This window comes from Diadema setosum, chromosome 20 (assembly GCF_964275005.1).
Source record: "Diadema setosum chromosome 20, eeDiaSeto1, whole genome shotgun sequence".
In the NCBI taxonomy this organism is placed as follows: domain Eukaryota; kingdom Metazoa; phylum Echinodermata; class Echinoidea; order Diadematoida; family Diadematidae; genus Diadema; species Diadema setosum.
In genome coordinates, this window is record NC_092704.1 from 11,519,573 (window position 1) to 11,539,949 (window position 20,377).

General features: G+C 39.6%; 1 protein-coding gene across 1 annotated transcript; it reads left to right on the top strand.

Annotated features, from left to right (window-relative positions):
- The first annotated feature begins 846 nt into the window (after window positions 1-846).
- On the top strand, window positions 847-19,450 carry LOC140243404 (tRNA-queuosine alpha-mannosyltransferase-like). The gene is made up of 8 exons (XM_072323084.1): window positions 847-1,073; window positions 5,914-6,081; window positions 7,106-7,882; window positions 10,114-10,223; window positions 10,714-10,858; window positions 13,430-13,500; window positions 14,338-14,429; window positions 19,338-19,450. Exons 1-8 carry the CDS (start codon window positions 847-849, stop codon window positions 19,440-19,442), a joined length of 1,695 nt encoding a protein of 564 aa, XP_072179185.1. The 3' UTR covers window positions 19,443-19,450.
- Window positions 19,451-20,377: the final 927 nt, after the last annotated feature.

Sequence of the window (20,377 nt, forward strand, 5' to 3'; positions counted from 1 at the left end):
AGCGCTCCATTGCTGGCATTAACATTGAACCTGCTTTTTTTGTTTTTGTCTCACCCATGGAGCAGAGGTGAGTCATACACCGTAGGCATCATTTTTTCAAAGTCGTCGGCGTTGTGATCATTGGCCAATGAAGTTTCACCATAGATATTGGTTACCATTCAGATATCATTTACAAAATAATACTGTATTAAGTGCAGGCAGAATCATAGCCTCATTGTGGTGTGATTTAACACAAATTTTGTTGGCTTGATGTGATAAGCAGTCAGAGAGATTTTACACTACCTTAACTTTTACAGCTTGATGTCTTTGTAGGTTCTGCATTTGTACCTCATGACCCCTCCTCACCAAATGTGAATTGTGCTAAGTCTTAAGTTTGGTTAATTTGTTTTTTTATTAAATGTGGATTCATTTTCATCTTTTTAGCTTTCATTTTTTACTTTTTGAATTTTCATTTCACACTTGTACACCATAGTGAAGGGGGAAAAAGTGTAATTATATGACATCGTTAGTTGGTGCCAATTCAGCTGGGGGGGGGGGGGGCGACCTGTAGAAATACTGAGTAGTGCTGGTTGTGTAGGTGGGAAGCACTGCCATAGAGATGGCCCCGAGGAGCTAGTGGTCCTCTTGATCCAAAACTACTGTCTTTTTGCCTTTAGAATCTTTTCAAACCCACGTTTACATTGAACAAGGACTTCTGAGCATTTGAATTTGTGACTGACGGTGCGCTAGCAGAGTAAGTGTTTCTGTGTATGAGATGTCCACACACTGACCTGTACAATTGTATTTGGGATTTATCTTTCTTGTGCTGTTTCCTCTATGCAAAGCTAGGTGAGGTCGCTTCCCTCGATGGCTGCAAAGCATGCATCCAGCGTGCAGTGTGAACGTGACAGCCCACCCCGTATCCTTCTCCTGGAACCTTTCTATGGAGGGTCTCACAGGCAGCTCATTGATCTCCTACAGGAGAACGTTCCCTGCACCACCTTGTTCACACTCCCAGCCTCCAAGTGGCACTGGAGAGCACGGACATCAGCCCTGTATTTCGCTTCTGAGATTCCTACCAACCACAGCTTTAAGTGAGCAGAAAATTCTGAATTCTAATTATTATTGATTCAGAGAAGAATTTCTTGGAATCAAGGGTGTGAAGTCAAAGATCACATACATGTACAATGTAGTTTTAAAAAAAATGTCCATTTATGCGTGCTTATCAACATATACATTTTTTTTCTCCCTTGTATTTTGTGTCCCCCTTTTTAGGTGATACGCTATCAGCGTATCACCTATTGTGATTGTCAAAATCTCTCTTTATTTCTTTTTATTCTTCTTTCTTTCTGGACAATTTTGTGTCATCAATATCTCAAGAGTGACATTACAGAATGACATGACATTTTCAGGGAACATGTCTCATGACAATATCTAGCCACAATAAGGTTTTCATGACAGTAACATGTCTATGACGTCATCTAGGCGCCATTTTGTGATTTTCGGACCATGTTACATGATCGATCATAACTTCATAAATAAAGGTAATTTCTGTATCATTTTCGGTGGACATTAAGTTCAGGTCACGCTCTATCTTACATTTTAATGCTAATTACCTAGGACATTATTACGCGCGCGTACGCGCGCGTCAAACTTTTAAAAGGCTCAAAACAACTTACCAATGGGAAATCTCGAAGTTTCAGACAATTCTAAGCGTTTCGCGCGTTCGCGTCCGTCCGCACATTTTCGCGCGTAGTGCGCGTAAGCAACATGAAAATGCACATTTTTTGACAGATTTGGATTCCTGATACATTAAGTAACAATATCCATTGATTTCCGATCAATTTTGACCTATAACAAAGGAATGCGTTGGCGGCAAAGTTGAAATTTCGTGTGCGCGTCTATGTGCAAATATAGTGAAAAACATGTCTTTGTTTATTTCGCCATCTAGCTCTTTAAAACGTCTGGTTACCCTATGTTTTTATTGCATATTACAAAAACATATGAATTGGAAATAACGTTTCAAGCATCAATATCTCCATGAATACATTATGACGTCATCATATCATCATCTGAAATAAAAAAAGTGGAATTAAATTTTTTAAGGTACTGTTTCTGACCTTCATTTGCTCGTATCTCTGTTGTTTAAGCTCAATATTATCCCAAATTCAGATATGTTGTACTTTGAACATTTGCCTTTCAAGTCCATGTCATAGTTTTGAAATTTGATGACGTCATCATGCTTTAAATTGTGTTTAAAGGTAAAGACGCAAAATCGGACAAGTTTACGTGTTATGTCTATGGGAGGTGATTTTTTTAGAAACCATGCATTGACTTGACAACGTTTAAGCACCTTTATCTCAGCTGATTTTGCTTCATTTCCTCTGAAACTTAAGTATGTTGTAGCTGTGACAATAATCTGCAGTAATCATGCATTTTATTCTTTGAAATATCCTCATGAGGTTGACAATTTTGCAATTTAAAACTGAAAATGAGAATGGAATGCGGACGAAACGATTCCTGATTCATCTTTCACGTACATAAGTTTACGTTCCTCTAATTTTCTCGTCGAGACGAATGGCCAAGCGGTTAGAGGCGTCGTCTCAGAAACCATGAGGTTGCACACGTACGGGTTCGATCCTCACAAGAGCACGAAAGAAAATAATTATTTTTTTTAACTTTTTTTTTTCTTCAATGGAGTACTACACCTTCGTCCATGTAGAAAACACGTTTGCATGTAAACACACCTATACGCACACACTCACACAGTATACCTTTGTTTTGCGTTGGAGACTGCATTACTTCGACTGCTGCAAAATTTTGCAGGCTGGGCTTTTTAAACTGATATAGTATATTGTAACAAAATGAAATTTGTTCATATCAATTCAGTAACACAATGTAGTCGTGGTTACTTTGTGCTGATTTACACATGTAACAAGCTATACATTGTAAAAAAGGTATTTGCATTGTTCCTTTAAGTCAGTCTTCTGTATTGATGATTATTTGTCAATTAGTGGTTTTTGTGGAGTTTCAGATGGTGATAAAAAGTATGAATGATAAGTGCAGCGATAATTCCTACAGTAAGTTCAAAGTTGTGTTACAGATGTTTGATACATACATTTAGCATTGTGTGTGTGTGTGTATACGTGTGTATACAGGTTGGCCATATGACACATTCTAGACAATTAATCCTAATTAATTAGCAAACGTGATCAGCTATGGAACTGAATATGGTACTAATGTATGATGTTAATGATTCTAATTAAACTGTGACGAGTTTAAAGGGATAGCATAACTGTGTGTAAAAATAAGGCAATTATAAGGAAATTTTAGGGGAATTTGATAACCATGCCTATAATAATTTCATACAGGTTATAATACCTGCCTCATATTCATGTGATAGATCGTCATGTCAATAGCAAACTGACAACGTACGAGGAATGTGTTATATATTGAACAACTGTCTTTCAAGTCCATAATGTTCCCCATATTTTCTTGTCGAGACGTATGGCCGAGTGGTTAAAGCCGAGTTTCAGAGACGTGAGGTTGCTGGTTCGAACCCCACAAGATCACGAAACAAAATACTTAGCTATTTACTGTTTTTTTCCTCAACTTTGTATTACATATTCGTCCATGTAGAAATCACGTTCGTATATAAACGCACCTATACACACACACAGACACACACACACGCCATATCCCTCTTCTTTGTGTGTTGGAGACCACATTGCTTCGACTGCAGCAAACTTTTGCAGGTTGACTTTGTCAAACCGATCATAGTATGTAATGACGACGACTGAGGTGTTGTACTTTGAACAATTGTCTTTCAAGACGATGTCATTGTTTATTAATTTGATGACGTCATTACACTGAAAATTATGATTAAAGGCAAGGTATCAAAACCAGCCGATTATAGGTTTTATGTCTGCGGGACGTATTTTTTCCAAGTTGCCAGAAATGGCATAGCGACCTCAGTCGTTACAAGGCCGCTTTTCCGTCTAGCAATGCAATAGATGTTCACACGGCCACGTTAGTTGAGTGGGCATTGACTTTCCCCCTGTTATATCTATACATTGGTTTTTTTTTTTTTTTTTTGTCTTACCATTTCCGTGGATGACTCGTGGCCGAGTGGTTACAAAAACGGTTTCGCAAGCACGCTCAATATAACTTTAAGGTGCCTATATCACATTCTTTTCTTTGTCGATCACAGATGACTGTCATCTGATGACCACAAGCGTATCACCTAACTCGTCCTCAATGTGACGAGTTTTCATGTCTCGTTTCATATTAAATGTGCTTTGATTATCATTATCTTAATTTCTTTTGTCAATATCATTATTGTGGATTGCTATCATTATTATCATTATTGTGTACATAACCTTTGATATTGTATGGAAGATGTTCATCATCGTGGTAGAAACTGAAGGAAATAAAGCTGATCTTTTGTCCCACGAAGCGAGGTAAACACGAAAGAATGAATATGACATTTCGGCCGCGAGATCTGCTGGCCTTCGTCTGGCAAAGTAGACCTAGCGCTGCAGTGCATGCCTATTAATATACTGTTAGTGGAAGGGAGCATTGTGCTCAAGGGCACGCCATTGTTCTGCTTCCCTGGAACGTAAGCTGCGCTATCATTTAAAGTGCAGCTTATCATCGCAGCGCAACAAACATATACTTTGATATGTTTGTTTACATGCATTTGTTGGTTGACTCTCACTTTCATTTTGTCATTTTGTTGCCTCCTCTTGGTACACCTTTTTAGGGCTCACTTTTTGCTCAGCCCCCCCTTCCCCTTGCTGTTGCTATTTCACTCTTTTCCTTTCTTTATCCCTCTGTTTCTTATCTTGTTTGATGTTTCCTCCCTATTCATCCTTTTCCTGCAATTGTTGCCCCCATGGTCCTCAGGATCATCACTGACCCTCCTCTGCCTTTTGTTTGTCCACCCTCCTGCTCTAATCCCCCTCCCTTTACCTGTTGGGCTCCTTGCCCATGACCTCCCACCCTCGCCTTTCGTTTTCTTTGTTCTGTGTCCCTATAGCCCATCCCTGACTGTTCTTGTTGTGCGTAGTCCTTATATGTCGTATATGTGATTGCTTTCCTTGCCTGTTTGTCATTTTTTCTCTGACGAATATTCTGCAAGGATTGAAAGCTCAGGCCCCTTTTGACTCCATTTTACTCCATTGGCTTGCCACTATTGGATAAGCAGTTTTCAGCAGCTTTTTTGCTTAAAAAAAAAAAAAAATATGGTAGAGTTTTGATAATCACGATCAAGGAGAAATTATAAGAGTCTTTGAGTTAAGATGATAAAAAATATGTTGAATGATATGTACATACATGTATTTGCCAAATTAAGCTTGGCGAGAATGTAAGCTATGAAAAATGAGGTTAGTGTGTAATATTTCTTGTGCTCACAAGATTAGGGGCCACAGTTTGTTTGTTTGTTTGTTTGTTTTTTTAAGAATCTATAATTTTACCTCTTTGGCAGAGACTCCAACCCCAATCACCTTCTGATCTGGAGATTCTCCCGCCCGAAACCCCTAGAAAACGGGAGACTCCAAGTTGATGTGTGCGAAGCGCAAAGTTCCTAGGGTTCTAGATGTTCTCTGGTGCTATCTAAGGCTTATTTTTTTTCATCATATACGATAGCAATAAGTAAGAAATCCTTTCCACCGGGAGACACAGAGCCAGGGCGGGATAAATCAAATCTCAAGCGGGAGAACGGGAGATTTTGAAAAAAATGGGTTTTCGGCGGGAGATCTCCCGTCGAAAATGGGAGAGTTGGAGTCTCTGCTTTGGTAATAAAATACAGTGAAGCTTTCTGTGTCAGGGACTTTGAACATTGTGTGCAATGCCATGGGTTTTCAAGTGGCACTGAAAGTGTGCAGAGTTTAGAGCAGCTCAGAACACACACGCCTGCGTTCTTCCTCTCAACAGGCTCTTGTTTGCCAGCTCCGTCCTCAATCTTGCCGAGCTCGTGGCCCTGCGACCAGATCTTGCCTGCCTGAGAAAAGTGCTCTACTTCCACGAAAATCAGCTGGTCTACCCGGTGCGAAAGCAGCAGGATCGCGACTTCCAGTATGGCTACAACCAGATCATATCTTGGTGAGTATGATGACAGACAGTGGAAGAGCTGGGAAGAGTTCTAATAGTGGGTGACACTGCTATCGTGTAAATATTTCCGATATTCGTAGAGCAGATTTTGATCTTTAGCATGATATTATAAAATGCTTTTTATGATAGTTAGCATGTCAAAGTGTAGAATTCTAATGGCTTAATTCACTTTTTTTTGTTTAAAGTTTTTATTTCAAATTAGAATTAAAGTTCAAGTTATTGAATTCTTGTGTCGAGTTGTCCTTTATTGGAACTGATTGGCCCTCATGGACATAATTGAGCACAGATTATTCAGTGTTTTAGTAGTAGGCATGATAAAAAAAAAAAAAAAAATCATGGGCATACATACTCCGGGTGAATTCAAACTAACGCCCTCCAGATCACCAGACAGGCTTAGTATCTGCTAGACCACAGAGCTTCTGCCTTACACCCAGTACTGGTTCTAATTCTTACAGCATGCAGTGGGTTACAATGAATTAAAAATGTCCATAACTTGAGCTCCCCACTCCATGGAAAATATGAAAAAATCTTGGAAGTACAGAAAATTTACTAAGATATCATGTTAAGTTCTAAAAAAAAATATGCAAATGAAACATTGAGTATAAGTATGGTTATAATGATTTTCGTTTTGTTTTTCTGTGCTTGTTTCCATAAAAATGTGATGGTGTTCATATTTCCCCAAGTACAACACTTCCCAATTTACATGACATTGCTGACAGTGATGACTTTCTGGTCGGTAGAAAGTGTAAGTGATTCAGGCCAATTGTAGTTCCAGGATGGCTAGACATAGGCTGTACACTCCTACCCTGTGACATTTCTGGTTAGATTTGTTTTTGAAAAGTGACCAAAGAATACCTTTTATCTGATGTGAATTTTGACTTGCGCAATAAAATCAAAACATGGGTATAAGATCCGTCCGGGCAAGAATTTTCCTTCAACTTGTGTGAGGTCAACTTTAGGTGAGGTTGAATGTATGGTTTTATATCAATTCATGGAACTTTAGTTCTGCTTACAGTCTTGTTGCAGATACTGTCGTCTTCAACTCGTCATACAACCAGGAGTCTTTCCTCGCCTCCATCGCCTCGTTCATGAAGCTCATGCCAGACCGCCCTCGTGGTCTCGCAGACAAGATCCGCCCAAAGTGCAAGGTCGTCTCCTTTCCCATCAACTTCCCCGACGGGGAATCCGTAGAGCGAGCAGCGCCCTCGGCCCCAACATCGACTTCGCTGCCACCGCAGGATGACAAACGTGAATATGTGTCGGTGGCGGCTAGACTTGGCAAATCAGAAATAGCTGTTGAACAGAAGAAAGGAGGTAAAGTGACCTCAGACCCAATCTCTATTTGGTTAGAAGCAAAAACAGCCAGTCCTCGTGGTGACCACGATGGTCAAACTGGCCAAAACGAGGAAAGCGAGGATAACCCTCCAGCAAACACTGATCGCTGCAGTGGTAGAGGCACTCAAAATGGGAACATGGATGTGAGCAATAAAAAAAGTGAAGTACAGGAGAAAGAAAGCAAAAGCAGTTGTGTCTGTGATGTCCATGGACATGAACAAGATAGTATGCAGAGAAGTCAGATAACTGTGCGTAGCATAGGGGACTCCGTTGGGCTGCGATGCAGTGGTGGCAATGATGAGGACACGGGAGGAGGTGCTGGAGGCAGTTGCCATAGTGATGCGCTGAAGGAAGGACAGTGTTGTGGCAGCCGCTTCTCCTATTGTACTCAGGATGAGGAAAAAGTTGTCCATTCGTCGGATGCAAGACCTCTGCACATTGTCTGGCCACACCGCTGGTAGGTTGTTGTTGTTGCAGTTGCTGTTGATGCTACCTCTGCTTCTTCTCCCCCTCCTTCTGTGTGTTTTCTCTCCCTCCACTCCTGAAGATTTATTGTAGTTGATTTGTGAGTGCTTTTGTGTGTATTTGTATGGCTTGTGTGCTAAGGTATTTGCAGTGTGACTGCAAGTGCCCATATATGACCCTGCATCACAACACCAACAAAAAGTCACCAGACATGAATTTTTAGTGAAGGGCAGATTCTGAAGAGCAGACACTAAGCTTCAAAATGATGTATAACCCTATTCAAATGGACATTCTAAATAAACATCTAAATAATGAAAAGAAAGCACACTCTGGAGAAGTGTGAACTGAGAAAAGAAGTATAGAGTCTATTCAAGCGTTTAATCTTACCAAGCCGTGCTAGCTGTACATTGAATGGGGCAAAATACAGGATGTAAGCCACCGCAGTGACAACAATGAAGGGATTATCAGATGTGCAATTGAGCATGCTCTATAAATGAGCATGTTCTGTCCATGATTAATGCCAACTTTCAAAGCATTAGCTTTATCTTTTTAAAAGTTATTACCTCCGCCAAGGGAGGATGTTATGTTTAACGTTTTAACATTGGTTTGTTTGTTTGTCCTTGTGCAAAATAACTCAAAAAGTAGTTAACCGATTTGGATGAAACTTACAGAAAAGGTTGAGAATGACACAAGTAACAAATGATTAAATTTTGGTAGTGATCTGAGAATTTTTTGGGAATTTATGAAGGATTTTTGATATTTTGACAGGTAGGTCAAGAACTTGGGAGTTCAAGCTGCACATTTTTGAGGTTTTCAATCGCGCACTGAAGTGCATGCTCTAGTTTCTGCTAGGGCGAGGCGCGCACTACCGCAGTGCAGCTGAGGGTTTATGATGTAACAAAGGCTTCTATATTGGAAAATCAGGCGATTTTTCAACATGTATACTTATGGGTGTAAATCACTGATCTCTATGGAAAAGCCCAAAGAACTTTTCCCCAGTGGTGGAGAGGAGAAAAATCTCTTTGGGAAGAGCAAGATCATAATGGAAAGTAGCTGCGTGACGGAGGTTTGCTCTCTCAGAGTGCTTTTCTAGTTCGAGTTGAAACAAAGGAAATGCATGTAAAGGATTTTTAAGAAATGGAAAGGAGACTCATAAGTATATGTGTACCTAATCATGCTACTCTGTGAAGGAAAGTGTTATAAACAATTGCTAAGAACACGCTTTCCCATTTGACATATGATCCCAAAAGTAAGAATAATGTAGAAAAGGAATAGTTATTTCTCAAATTGTGAAAAACTCAAGATAGACTAGGTTGATCCGTTTCACTTTTTTTGGACTCCTCACATAAAATAAAGTGGTGCAACTTTTTGTTGCTTTTGAGATGCATGGTCACATATATGTAGGACTGTTGCAAGATACATGCTATGTGTTACGCACAAAGGCACCTGATAAAAGCTTATATTTTGCACCTTCTCTGAACCTACTTACTACTACTGCTTTTGTTTCTGTTTACCACACCCACTTCATGCAGTGCTTTAGCTACTCTAATTTACTGTTACTACTATGATCACTACTATAAATCCTGACACTACTGTTACTCCTGCTGCTACTTGTACTACTGTCACAGCTTTAGAGCAAACCAAAACCCAAATGTAAATGTGGATTGAGTGAAAGCAATCAATATTAGTTGAACTCATCAGTGAAAGTTTGAGGAAAATTGGACATTCCCGTTCAAAAGTTATGAACTTTATGAATTTTCGGTGCCGCCATCGCTGGACAAGGAGACTACTACAGTTCATGACATCATTATGGACAATAACAGAAAATTAGATTCATTTTCACTTTCCTAGCATTATGAAAGAGCACTTTGATTGCCTCTTTCAGAAAGCAGAGGGAATGTCAGTAGCATGTTGGATGGAATGCGTACTTTCCCTGAAAATTTTAATTTTGTGGAATCTTCTCTCGTCATTGTCCACAATGACGTGACGTCATGAACTGTAGTAGTCTCCGTATCTGGCAGTGACTGCACTGAAACTTTAAAATTTCATAACTTTTGAATCGACTGTCTGATATTCCTCAAACTTCAAATGATATCCTAATAATGCTACTTTCACTCAATCCAAATTTGTATTTGGATGTGGGTTTCCTTTAAATCGTCAACCTCTAGAATACTGCAAAAACTGATCAAAACGTTTGATGTTCTGGTCCTGTTCTCATTTCAGGGAACATGACAAGAACCCAGAAGAGCTCTTTGACATTCTCTTTCAACTCCATGATGCAGGATGTGAATTTCATGTGTCGGTCCTCGGCGAGACGTATCAAGAAATTCCACGTAAGTAAATGGGCCTTTCGCTCACAATCTATCGAAGTACTGAGCTGTCCCCTTGCATTTTTACAGAGTTTTCTTAAGAAGCTATGTTATAAACAAAACCATGTACACACACAAAACAAATACAAAGCAACACACAATAGTTAGGACACAGCAGTGCTGTGCTTTTTTATCAGTATACATTACGTGAATATGCTAAATAAAGAAAAAAAATGCTTTGATATTCTTTTAGAATGTTTTCCTTTGCTGCAGCTACAATGTGTGTATTTATTGTATGCTGTAATGGCATAGGTAGGCTTCCTCCACAAATATTCTTTACAAAATTACTTGTGTGTGATTTTTTTATAGAGACTCACTGGCCTCCATTTTAGAGTCATGTTAGTACCAGGCTAATTGCCTGATTTCAATGTTTCAGTATTGTTTCATGAGCAGTTAGAATTCAAAAGGTCTGAATACACTTTGTCAACTTTTGTCTTGTCTTTCCGATTCTCAGCTGTGTTTGCAGAAGCGAGGGAAAGGATTTCCAGTCACATTCTTCACTGGGGCTACCTGCCCAGCAAGCAGGACTACTACAATGTCCTGTCCGTGGCTGATGTCGTCATTTCTACTGCCCACCATGAGTTCTTTGGAGTAGCAATGTGAGGAAAAGTGATTTCTGGAACACAGTAAGGGAAAGATGTAGTCTAGAAGACTGCTCCCCCCCCCAAAAAAAAAAAAAAAAAAAGAAGAAGAAGAAGAAGAAAAAAAAAAGAAAAGAAAACACACACACACACACACACACACACACACAAACACAACCCCCCCCCCCAAAAAAAAACACCCCTAGTTAATTTCAATTGATAGTTTGTAGTTTTGTTGTACCATTGGGTGTGCATAATGTCTAGAGTTTTCCTCAGATGGGCAAGAGGGTTTAAATGTACCACACTGTGAAAGAGGAGTATACATGTAAGTCCTGTTTGAATATAAAAGTAACGAACCAGGATTTTTCTTTTTTTTCTTTTTTCTTTTTTTTTTTTAATTTTCTTAATATGCATAGAAATGCCCTCATCTGCAAAATGCCAGACAAGTGAAGTTCACTGATGTTGGCCCAGTGCACAAACAAACACATGCAGCGAAGCAAATCACAAGCAATTAATGTTTTTGCTTTTTGTAGTATTTGATTGCATCCTTACACTGGAAATATATGAGATGCATGTAGTAATAATATTGATTCGCTTCTGAGAAATGATCATGGTTGTTCTGAAGGTGTGCTGTTAATCAGTTTGAAGTATTGGCACACCATCCCTCCCACTCTAGCTACATCTCACATATGCCCTCGCTCCAGTCCATACCTGTCTTTGTGACTTTGATGTTACAACTCTTCTTCTTTCCTGGTGATAATCCTGGCTACTAGGTACTAGCTTCACTGCATACTACTCGTGTGCCACAAAGTAAATCTTTAATAATAATAATAATAATAGCTGGTTTTTATATAGCGCATTTCACACACTTCAGGGTTTCAATGCGCTTTACAGACTACTATTACCCCGGTCACTGGATACATTATCAACCAGCACTAACAGTGCTCATTCTCCACTCCCTGGGGAGCATTCCAGCCAGTCGCAGCCATTTTTACAGGCGCGCACATGCTTATCAACCAACATAAGCTTTCTCATCCTACCGGGTACCCATTTATACTCCTGGGTGGAGAGCAGCAATGTGGATAAAGTGCCTTGCTGAAGGGCAAACGTGTCGGGCTTGGCATGGGCTCGAACCCACGAACCATACCACGCTCATGTCGTTCACTGCCGAGCGCTCTTATCCACTCAGCCACGACACCTCTTTTATGCGTCCAGGCACCTACCAAGAGCAGCTTTGACTTGCCAAGCCTTTTCATTTGCATTAGTAATCACCCAAACTGACCTACATGTACAGGTACATTGTAGTTGTACATTAGCACAGCCACTGTAGGTGTAACAATGTGCTTCAGTCCAACAGGATGACCTTGGTGAGAGAGTAGGGATTAGAGGGATTCGGTAATCTCTATTAACTGGCAATTACAATAGTTACATTCAGACGACAAGCCCTAACCTCGAGGTTAGGAAACCTCAAGGTTAAGCTCTTGCCTCCTAACTTCGACGTGCGTCCACACGACAATAATTCTTAACCTCAAGGTTACGAAACCTCGAGGTTAAATTCCTGCCCCTTTGAGTGCATTGATTTTTGTGTCCACACGGTGCTTAACTACGAGTGGGGACCCCCCCCCCCCCCCCCCCCCCCGCGGCTCGTGGTTAGAGTGCTACCCATAAGATTTCTCGTGGCTCTTAATATCGAGCAAACCTGGAGGTTAGCTAACTCCGAGTGCGTCTTCACGGTCCTTAACTGCAAGCTTAACCTCGAGGTTAAGGCTTGTCGTCTGAATCTAACTAATGTAGTTTCCTGAAATCTTTGCCTGTCAGCAAAGAAAGCACTCCAGCACGAGTACCAAGTAGCAAACAAAGCACAGTAAGGGTTTTAACTTGTGAGGACGAGTCCCAAGTATACTCGGGCAGGCGTCTATGGAAAATGCATGTTGTAGCAAAATCAGTCCGTCCTCAATGGGTTGAAATACTGAGCCACCACTCCCCATGGAAGAACAGAGGTACTTGTTAACACTGCTTTGATACTCCGCCTCTTGCATCTTTATCCATTCATTCTGTGTAATCCCTTAATTCATTATCAATAAGAGACAGAATCTTATGTCCTAAAATGTTGTTGGCTATAGACGATGTGATGTAAAGCACTGTGAAACAAGTACAAGTAAGAGTGCTACACAAATGTTATGTTGTATTTTATTATAATGTAGGAATAATCGCATGACAATTCTTCCTACAATAGCATCTCCTTGTAGCAATGTCCAATCTGAAGCAGGGACGTTTGGCATTCCCATGGCACTTGCCATTGCAGCAAGAGATAGTACCCTACCACCCTTCTACAAAGTAAGGCCTTAGGAAATATAGATCCATAGCTACTGCATGTTTTGCCAATATCAAACAGTAAAAAATGTTTTGTACATCTTATACCTGTGTTTCTGCTGTGTGACATCAACCATGGTGACTTTCTCTGCAATACACATACATGTATATGAAGGTTCGTGTAAACATACAGGTGTAACTAACGATATAGAGAGAATTTTATCACCAATTGTTTAAAAAAACTTGTTACCTTCCTTCTCATCCTGTTTTGTATAGGCTTGAAGCTGTGTATTTGGGCTGTTACCCCATGTGTCCGAATCGCCTTGTTTATCCTGAGATATTCCCATGTAAGTATCTTGGTCACAAAGCAAAGACTGCGAGCCAGTGCAGTGAAAATGAATAATTTCTCTTAAAGTTTCATCCTGCCTCTATGCATACATACTTACAGTTAAATGTATATAATTGTATGACATTCTTCATCTAATCTTTTGTAAGGGCAAAAAGAAAGTTTTTTTCCCCCCCATCCTTTTTTTTTTATTACTTTTGATAATTTCTGGTCTAAAATATCAGAAAGAAGGTACGTTTTTTTTTAGGAGTGAAAACTTATTTGCTGAAGCTTGAGTTAATAGTTAATCTTCTTTCTGAATTTAAAGGGGCCCTGAAATCCAAATGCATGTTGATTTGTGTTGATTTATGATACCCTCAGCATCACTTTTGCGGTGAAACAACGCTGTTCACTCGCCATGTCTTTTGTTAGTCACATTAATATCACAGAAACACGCAAGTTATGCTGAGTCGAGAGGAAGGTGCATTCCAATGTCTTTTGTTAAACATTTCAGTACTTTAGCAATGATTGATAGATGATGTCATCTCAAGAATATTGGTTTGGAAGGATTTTTTTTTTTGTGGGCATTCCCAAGTAATCTGAAGAAATATAGAAGAAAAAAAATCTTAAAAAATATATGGAATGTTTCTAGATATTTGTTTTACCGCAAAAGTGATGTTAAGGGTATCATACATGTAAATCAACACAAATCAACATGCATTTGGATTTCAGGGCCTCTTTAAGGTGATTTCTCAAAAAAGTTGTGTGGTAACTCACACAATACTAGGGCTCCATTTGAAAAGATGAATTCATCTGTATGTTTATGCCCTGTAGTATTTGCTGATTGCTTTCTCTACAGCTCAGTACATCTACAGGACTCCAACACAGCTCTTGAAGAAGCTGAAAAGATTTTGCTCTCGACCTGATCTTGCTCGAAATCATCTCTGTGAGGTAAAGTAGGTCTCCAAAATTACAAAGCAGACATACAGTTTGTATGTGTTGTTAATTAACCCGTTGAGGACGAGTCCCGAGTATACTCGGGCAGGTGTCTATAGGAAATGCGTGTTGTAGCAAAATCAGTCCGTCCTCAACGGGTTAAAGTTTTTTATACTATTTTCTGTATTTTCTACTTTAATACCTATAGTAACTGTAAGGAAATCCATGTACATTGTAGATCAATGCTTCTGAGAAGAAATCAGCAAGACAGAGGTATAATGGTTAATCCTTCATTAAGATAAGGCCAAAAAAAAAAAATTGTTTGTTTGCCCTTAATTGTCAAAACCCAAGAGGGTCGGTAGGTCGGTTTTTTTTTTTTTTTTTTTTTTTTTTTTAAATACAGGGTACCCTTTTTTCCATGTCAATGCACTCAAAACTCCAAGAGATTCATTCAAATTTACGTCTTGCCAGGGCCCGGTACGCGAGGCAGAAACACTCACTGACAAACACTTATAACGTTCATCTTTGTTAAATTTTGCAAACAGCTCCAAAAAAGTACCTTCCAGTGAGATGCTGGCAACTGAACTCCAAACAGTTTTGGTGCCATGACAGCTGGTAACGGATTCTGCAAAAGTAGCCATCTTGTGAAGGGCTGCACACTAACCCATTTTTTCTGCCGGTCCGACCTGTCTCTGTCGGACCGGTAAATGCCCCGTTTTACCATTTTTTACAGGTCCGAACAGTAAATTTATCGGTCAACAACGACAACATAAAAGACATTAAATGACTTGCAAACTTATTTTCTTGTTTTTTATGGATGTACCCCCCCCCCTCATGTACATTTTACAGATTGATATTTTTTTAAAACTTGCATTATTTATTGCACAAGAAATTTAAAAATAAAGACAGGAAAAAATTAGAATGTTTGTTTGTGAATTAGTGTAAAATGATAATGAACAAAATCAGATTGTATCAAATGCGTTTGTGACTTTTTCTAAACATCAGCGCACGAACTTGCTGCGTAACCTGCTCTTGGTGGTCAGTTGGATTGCGATGATTTAATGAATTATTTTAGCTGTGATATTTTCTGATGCACGCGATACAAGGGGTTCTTTATTTTTCTCCCGATAATCTCTTCGCATTTGTGCATGCGTTCTTGAAAGGTACACGACATGCAGGGCCGAATTCGCAATCCTTTTTGCGCCCATTTCCACCTCAAATATTAGCGGGATTGTGACGATTTCATAAATTACTTCGGCTGTAATATTTTACGATGCACGCGCCAAAAAGGGGTTGAAAATGCGTCCTTTATTTTTTCCCGATAAACTCTTCGAATTTCGTAAGTGCGTTCTTAAAAGATGTACCACACGGCCGAATTCATGATACTTTTTTGCGCCTATTTCTACCTCAAATGTCAGCGGGATTGTGACGATTTCATAAATTACTTCGGATGTAATCTTTTGTGATGCACGCACCAGCTAGAATGGTTGAAAATGCGTTCTTTATTTTTCTCCCCATAATCTCTTCGCATTCCGTAAATGCGTTCTTAAAAGATATACGACACGGCCAAAAATCATGATTCTTTTTGCGCCTATTGTTTCCTCAAACTTCATTGCGATGATTTTATGAATTATTATTCGGCTGTAATCTTTTGCACGGGCCAAAAGGGGTTGAAAATGTGTCCTGTATTTTTCTCCCTATAATCTCTTCACATTTCGTACATGCGTATACGACACGGCCGAATTTACGATCCTTTTAGCGCCTATTTCTACATCAAATATCAGCGGGATTGCGATATTTCGTTAATTATTTCGGCTGCAATCTTTTGTGATACATGCACCTGAAGGGTTGAAAATGCGTTCTTTATTTTTCTCCCGATAATCTCTTCGCTTTTGTGCATGCGTTTTCAAAACTATACACTGCATGCAGGGCCGAATTCGAGATTCTTTTTGCGCCTACTATTGTTTACTCAAATTTCAACGGGATTGCGAAATTTTCATGAATTACTACTCGGCTGTAATCTATATGATGCAAGCGCCAAAAGGGGATGAAAATGTGTACTTTATTTTTCTGCCGCTAATCTCTTCCCATTTCGTGCATGCGTTCCTAAAAGGTATACGACACGGCCGAATTCACGTTCCTTTTAGCGCCTATTTCTACCTCAAATATCAGCTGGTTTGTGGCGATTTCATTAATTACTTCGGATGTAATCTTTTGTAATGCACGCACCAGAAGGGTAAAAATTTGTTTTTTATTTTTCTCCCGATAATCTCGTCGCATTTGTGCATGCGTTTTGATAACCAACACGGCATGCAGGACTGAATTCAAGATCCTTTTTGTGCCTATTATTTCCTCAAATTTCAACGGGATTGCGTTGATTTCATGAATTTTTATTCGGCTGTAATCTTTTATGATGCACGTACCAAATGTGTCCTTTATTTTTTTTTCTCCTCTATAATCTCTTCGCATTTCGTACATGAGCTTTTGAAAGGTGTACGACGCGGCCGGCCGAATTCATGATCCTTTTTGGGACGATTTCTACCTCAAATATGTAAGCGGGACTGCGATGATTTCATGATTTTTTTTTTCTCCCTAGTATTATCTCTTCACATTTTGTGCATGCGTTTTTTAAAAAGTACACGGAAGGGCCGATTTCGTGATCCTTTTTGCACCTATCTTCATTGTGAGATCATTCTGAACGAATGAAAATATTCATTTGTGAAATGACTGTGTAAAATGAAACTGAACGCAATCAGATCCATTTACTGTATCGCTGAATATCGAATATGTTTTTACTTTTCTAAAAATCGACACAAGTAGATTAGTTCTAACAAGTCATGTCAACTGCCACGCTGCTGCGAAGCCGGGATCGGATCGTGAGTAAAATGACCCAGAAATGCGTGCTCTTCTAATTCTATCAATGCTTCTTGTCTGGCATGACCGCCGATCGCAAGCAAACGAAAAGCAGTTGTATTGCATGGCATGGCAGTGCGTGAGCAGCGCCAATGCGCAAGCTAGCGCGAATAACTGGTCGGCAGTGTGCAGCCCTGTACTGAGTGCATGATACATGCATTGATTGGATTTCGTGCGCATGCACGCATGTGAGCCAAGAAGGTAGCTACATTGTAGCATGCAATGCATGCTATAAAACGTAGCCTGTGGACCCGCGCGGCCCAAACACAATTACGACGGGTCGATGAGATAAAAAACAAACATTTTCAGACTTTTTTTTATTCTTTCTCTAGCTTAAAATGGACAATTTTGGGTTTAAAACCATTCACAAATTTGTAGAAGATGAAATTTGTGGAAAATAATAAACTTGAAAGAGCAAAAAAAAAAAAAAAAAAAAAAAAAAAACGCGACCCGAAATTTCCGTGATTTTCGGTCGGTCGCGAAGGGCAAACAAACCATTTTTTTTTTTTGGCCTAACTTTGGTGCATATCTTTTGAGTGTTTACTATAAAGTGTATTTACATATAATATGTGTATGTTGATTGTGCCAAACTTTGAGGATTTGTAAACTCGGGAAATATTTCTCAGAGACTTTGAAGTAGGAGCCCTACGTTGCAAATTGCTATTTTGAGGCTCAAGCCTAGATAAGCTGTGTTTAGTTTTACATAATGACTGTTGTGGACAAGCGCATTTCGTTTAAGTCATGCTACTACATTTTTCATATAGTGATATGAAACTGTTTTATCACAGGTGACCAGATAATAACTTTCAAGCACTGAAACCCCCCACCCCCAGAAATTGTCATTAACCACTTTTCACATATGCCTTTAAACCAGGAAAAGAATGCTATCATTTTGACAGATGACGACTTAAATTTCGTTTTGACATGACATCAAAGTATTTTCTGTAGTGTGACATGGTAACGAGGGACCATATCGTGATAAGTAGTAAATCAGAGATGAGGGATGTGAAATCGTTTGTACTTACAGTCCAACAATTGAGAGTATCAATCCAGTAAACTGACACCTAGGCTTCATAGGCTTCGTTGGCTTCATGTGTATCATGGAAATTATTCCAGAATTTGGTACCAGTACTTTTATAGGTGACTTTAGATTATGGACACCTATGTTTATAAACCCAGATGTACAGTTTTAATTGACTATGTTCAAATTAAGCATTCCATGAATGGCTGTGTTTGCTGAATTACCTTTGTCATGAGGATTTAGAAATCACAATAGCCCTTTATGCACCCAAGCACTTACTGGTAATTACCCCAAGCTTAAATTGGCCAAGCCTTTTCATCAGCATTCAGGTAAATCCTTCCAAACTTGACTGAGTTGTAAAGTTGGCAAGCACACTCTGGTGTAGCAATTTGCCTCAGTCCAACAGAAGGGCTATGGTGACTCAATAGACATTAAGGGGATTAGGGTAGGTAACCTTTATACATGGACAATTAGTTCTCAGACACCAGTGTGCATGTATCAATGGGTCTAGAGAAAGCTGTCAAGCATCAGAAAACAATGCACAGATCAAGCTGTTCCATGAAGATAGCATTCATGCGAGACTGTATCATTGGTACACAAGAGTTTGCTGAACCCATATTTTACAGTCATATCTTCCTTCTTTTCCATTTCTTCCTTTTCTTCAGGGGGATGGCATGTGAGGGGAGTACATGTACCATGATAGACCAAGTGCCCCCCTCCCTCAAAAAGCCTTTTAACCCATTGAGGACGAGTCCAGAGTATACTTGGGCAGGTGTCAATGGGAAATACGTGTGGTAGCAAAATTAGTCTGTCCTCAATGGGTGAAGTATACTGATATGTGCATGAGCATGTATCGGGTTTAAACGTCTATGAAAAGACTTGATTTCCAATTGCATGGAAGTTGATTTAATTTTAGTAGCATTTATCATTATTTTCGTTGTTATATTGCAATGACTTTGCATTTGTACTGCTCTCATATCATATTGTAGGTGGAACTTTCCAAGTACAGCTGGAAACACCTGAAGCGAGACTACCTACAGCTGTTTGACAACGACCAAATGCCCAGCTCTGAATGCAACGCTGCCACATCTTAGCCAAGTGTATGCTTAACTGCTGGTCTTCTCAATGGAATCAGTGGGACTAATTCTTGTGCGGAGCCAGCCAGTGCACATCTGTCATGCAGAATTCGAAAAGGTTACCACGGTAATTGTTTACACCTACTGGTAATCCATGAATTGAGCAAATTTCAGTGTGCAAAAAATGCTAGTGACACATTGTGTATGCCAACAAGCAACATCCAGTTGTGAAGGCACAATGACACATGGATGTGCAAGGTACATGAAATGCCTGTTTTGTGCTTATTTTTGTCTGTTGGCTGGTAAATTTGAAGTGTGTTTTGCCATTGAAACTCTCTTTGTGACATTGGGCTGCTGTTTTCCACTGTGATCAGATATTTATCTATAATGACCTTAGTGGTATGTGCAGGGGAATCTTGCTATAACAATGTCCTGAAAAATCATGACAATTCTCGCATATAGCTCTCCAAATCTGAACCCATGTGGCGCTCAAATTGTTTTAACCATTAATTCTTGGGAAAGAACCTTCTGGTTATGAACGCACAATGTGTATTAAAATGTACACTTTTATGCACATGGAACGCCGAATTACAGTACTAGTATTCATAGATCTTATCAAATTCTGTCTTACAATTGTCATATCAGGTTTGTCACTACATCAGAGTAGAAAAAGAAAAGAAGAAATACAAAGAGTTTGGGCCTGCAATATCGCGACATTATAACAGGGTTTTGCAGAGATGCCAACTTTTGAAAATCAAAATCAGGGAGGATTTGCAACTGACACCAAATAATGTACGCCTTGCACACATCTTGAGTTGAGCTTTGAGCGCTCAACCCTTGTGGTGGGACCCAGGGCCCGCCTTAGGGCCCTGGAAGCTTAGGGGTTCTTTATGCTCTCTGCTGCAATCTGCCACTATTTTGCAACATTTTCATATATGAAAAATCCCCACTTT

What these genes read in the sequence shown, in the direction of transcription:
- LOC140243404 (XM_072323084.1), top strand. Translation starts at nt 847, where the DNA reads ATGGCTGCAAAGCATGCATCCAGCGTGCAGTGTGAACGTGACAGCCCA. An exon ending in TACAACCAGATCATATCTTG is followed by an intron (nt 6,082 to 7,105) that starts GTGAGTATGATG and finishes TTCTGCTTACAG; the next exon opens with TCTTGTTGCAGATACTGTCG. An exon ending in TTATCCTGAGATATTCCCAT is followed by an intron (nt 13,501 to 14,337) that starts GTAAGTATCTTG and finishes CTTTCTCTACAG; the next exon opens with CTCAGTACATCTACAGGACT.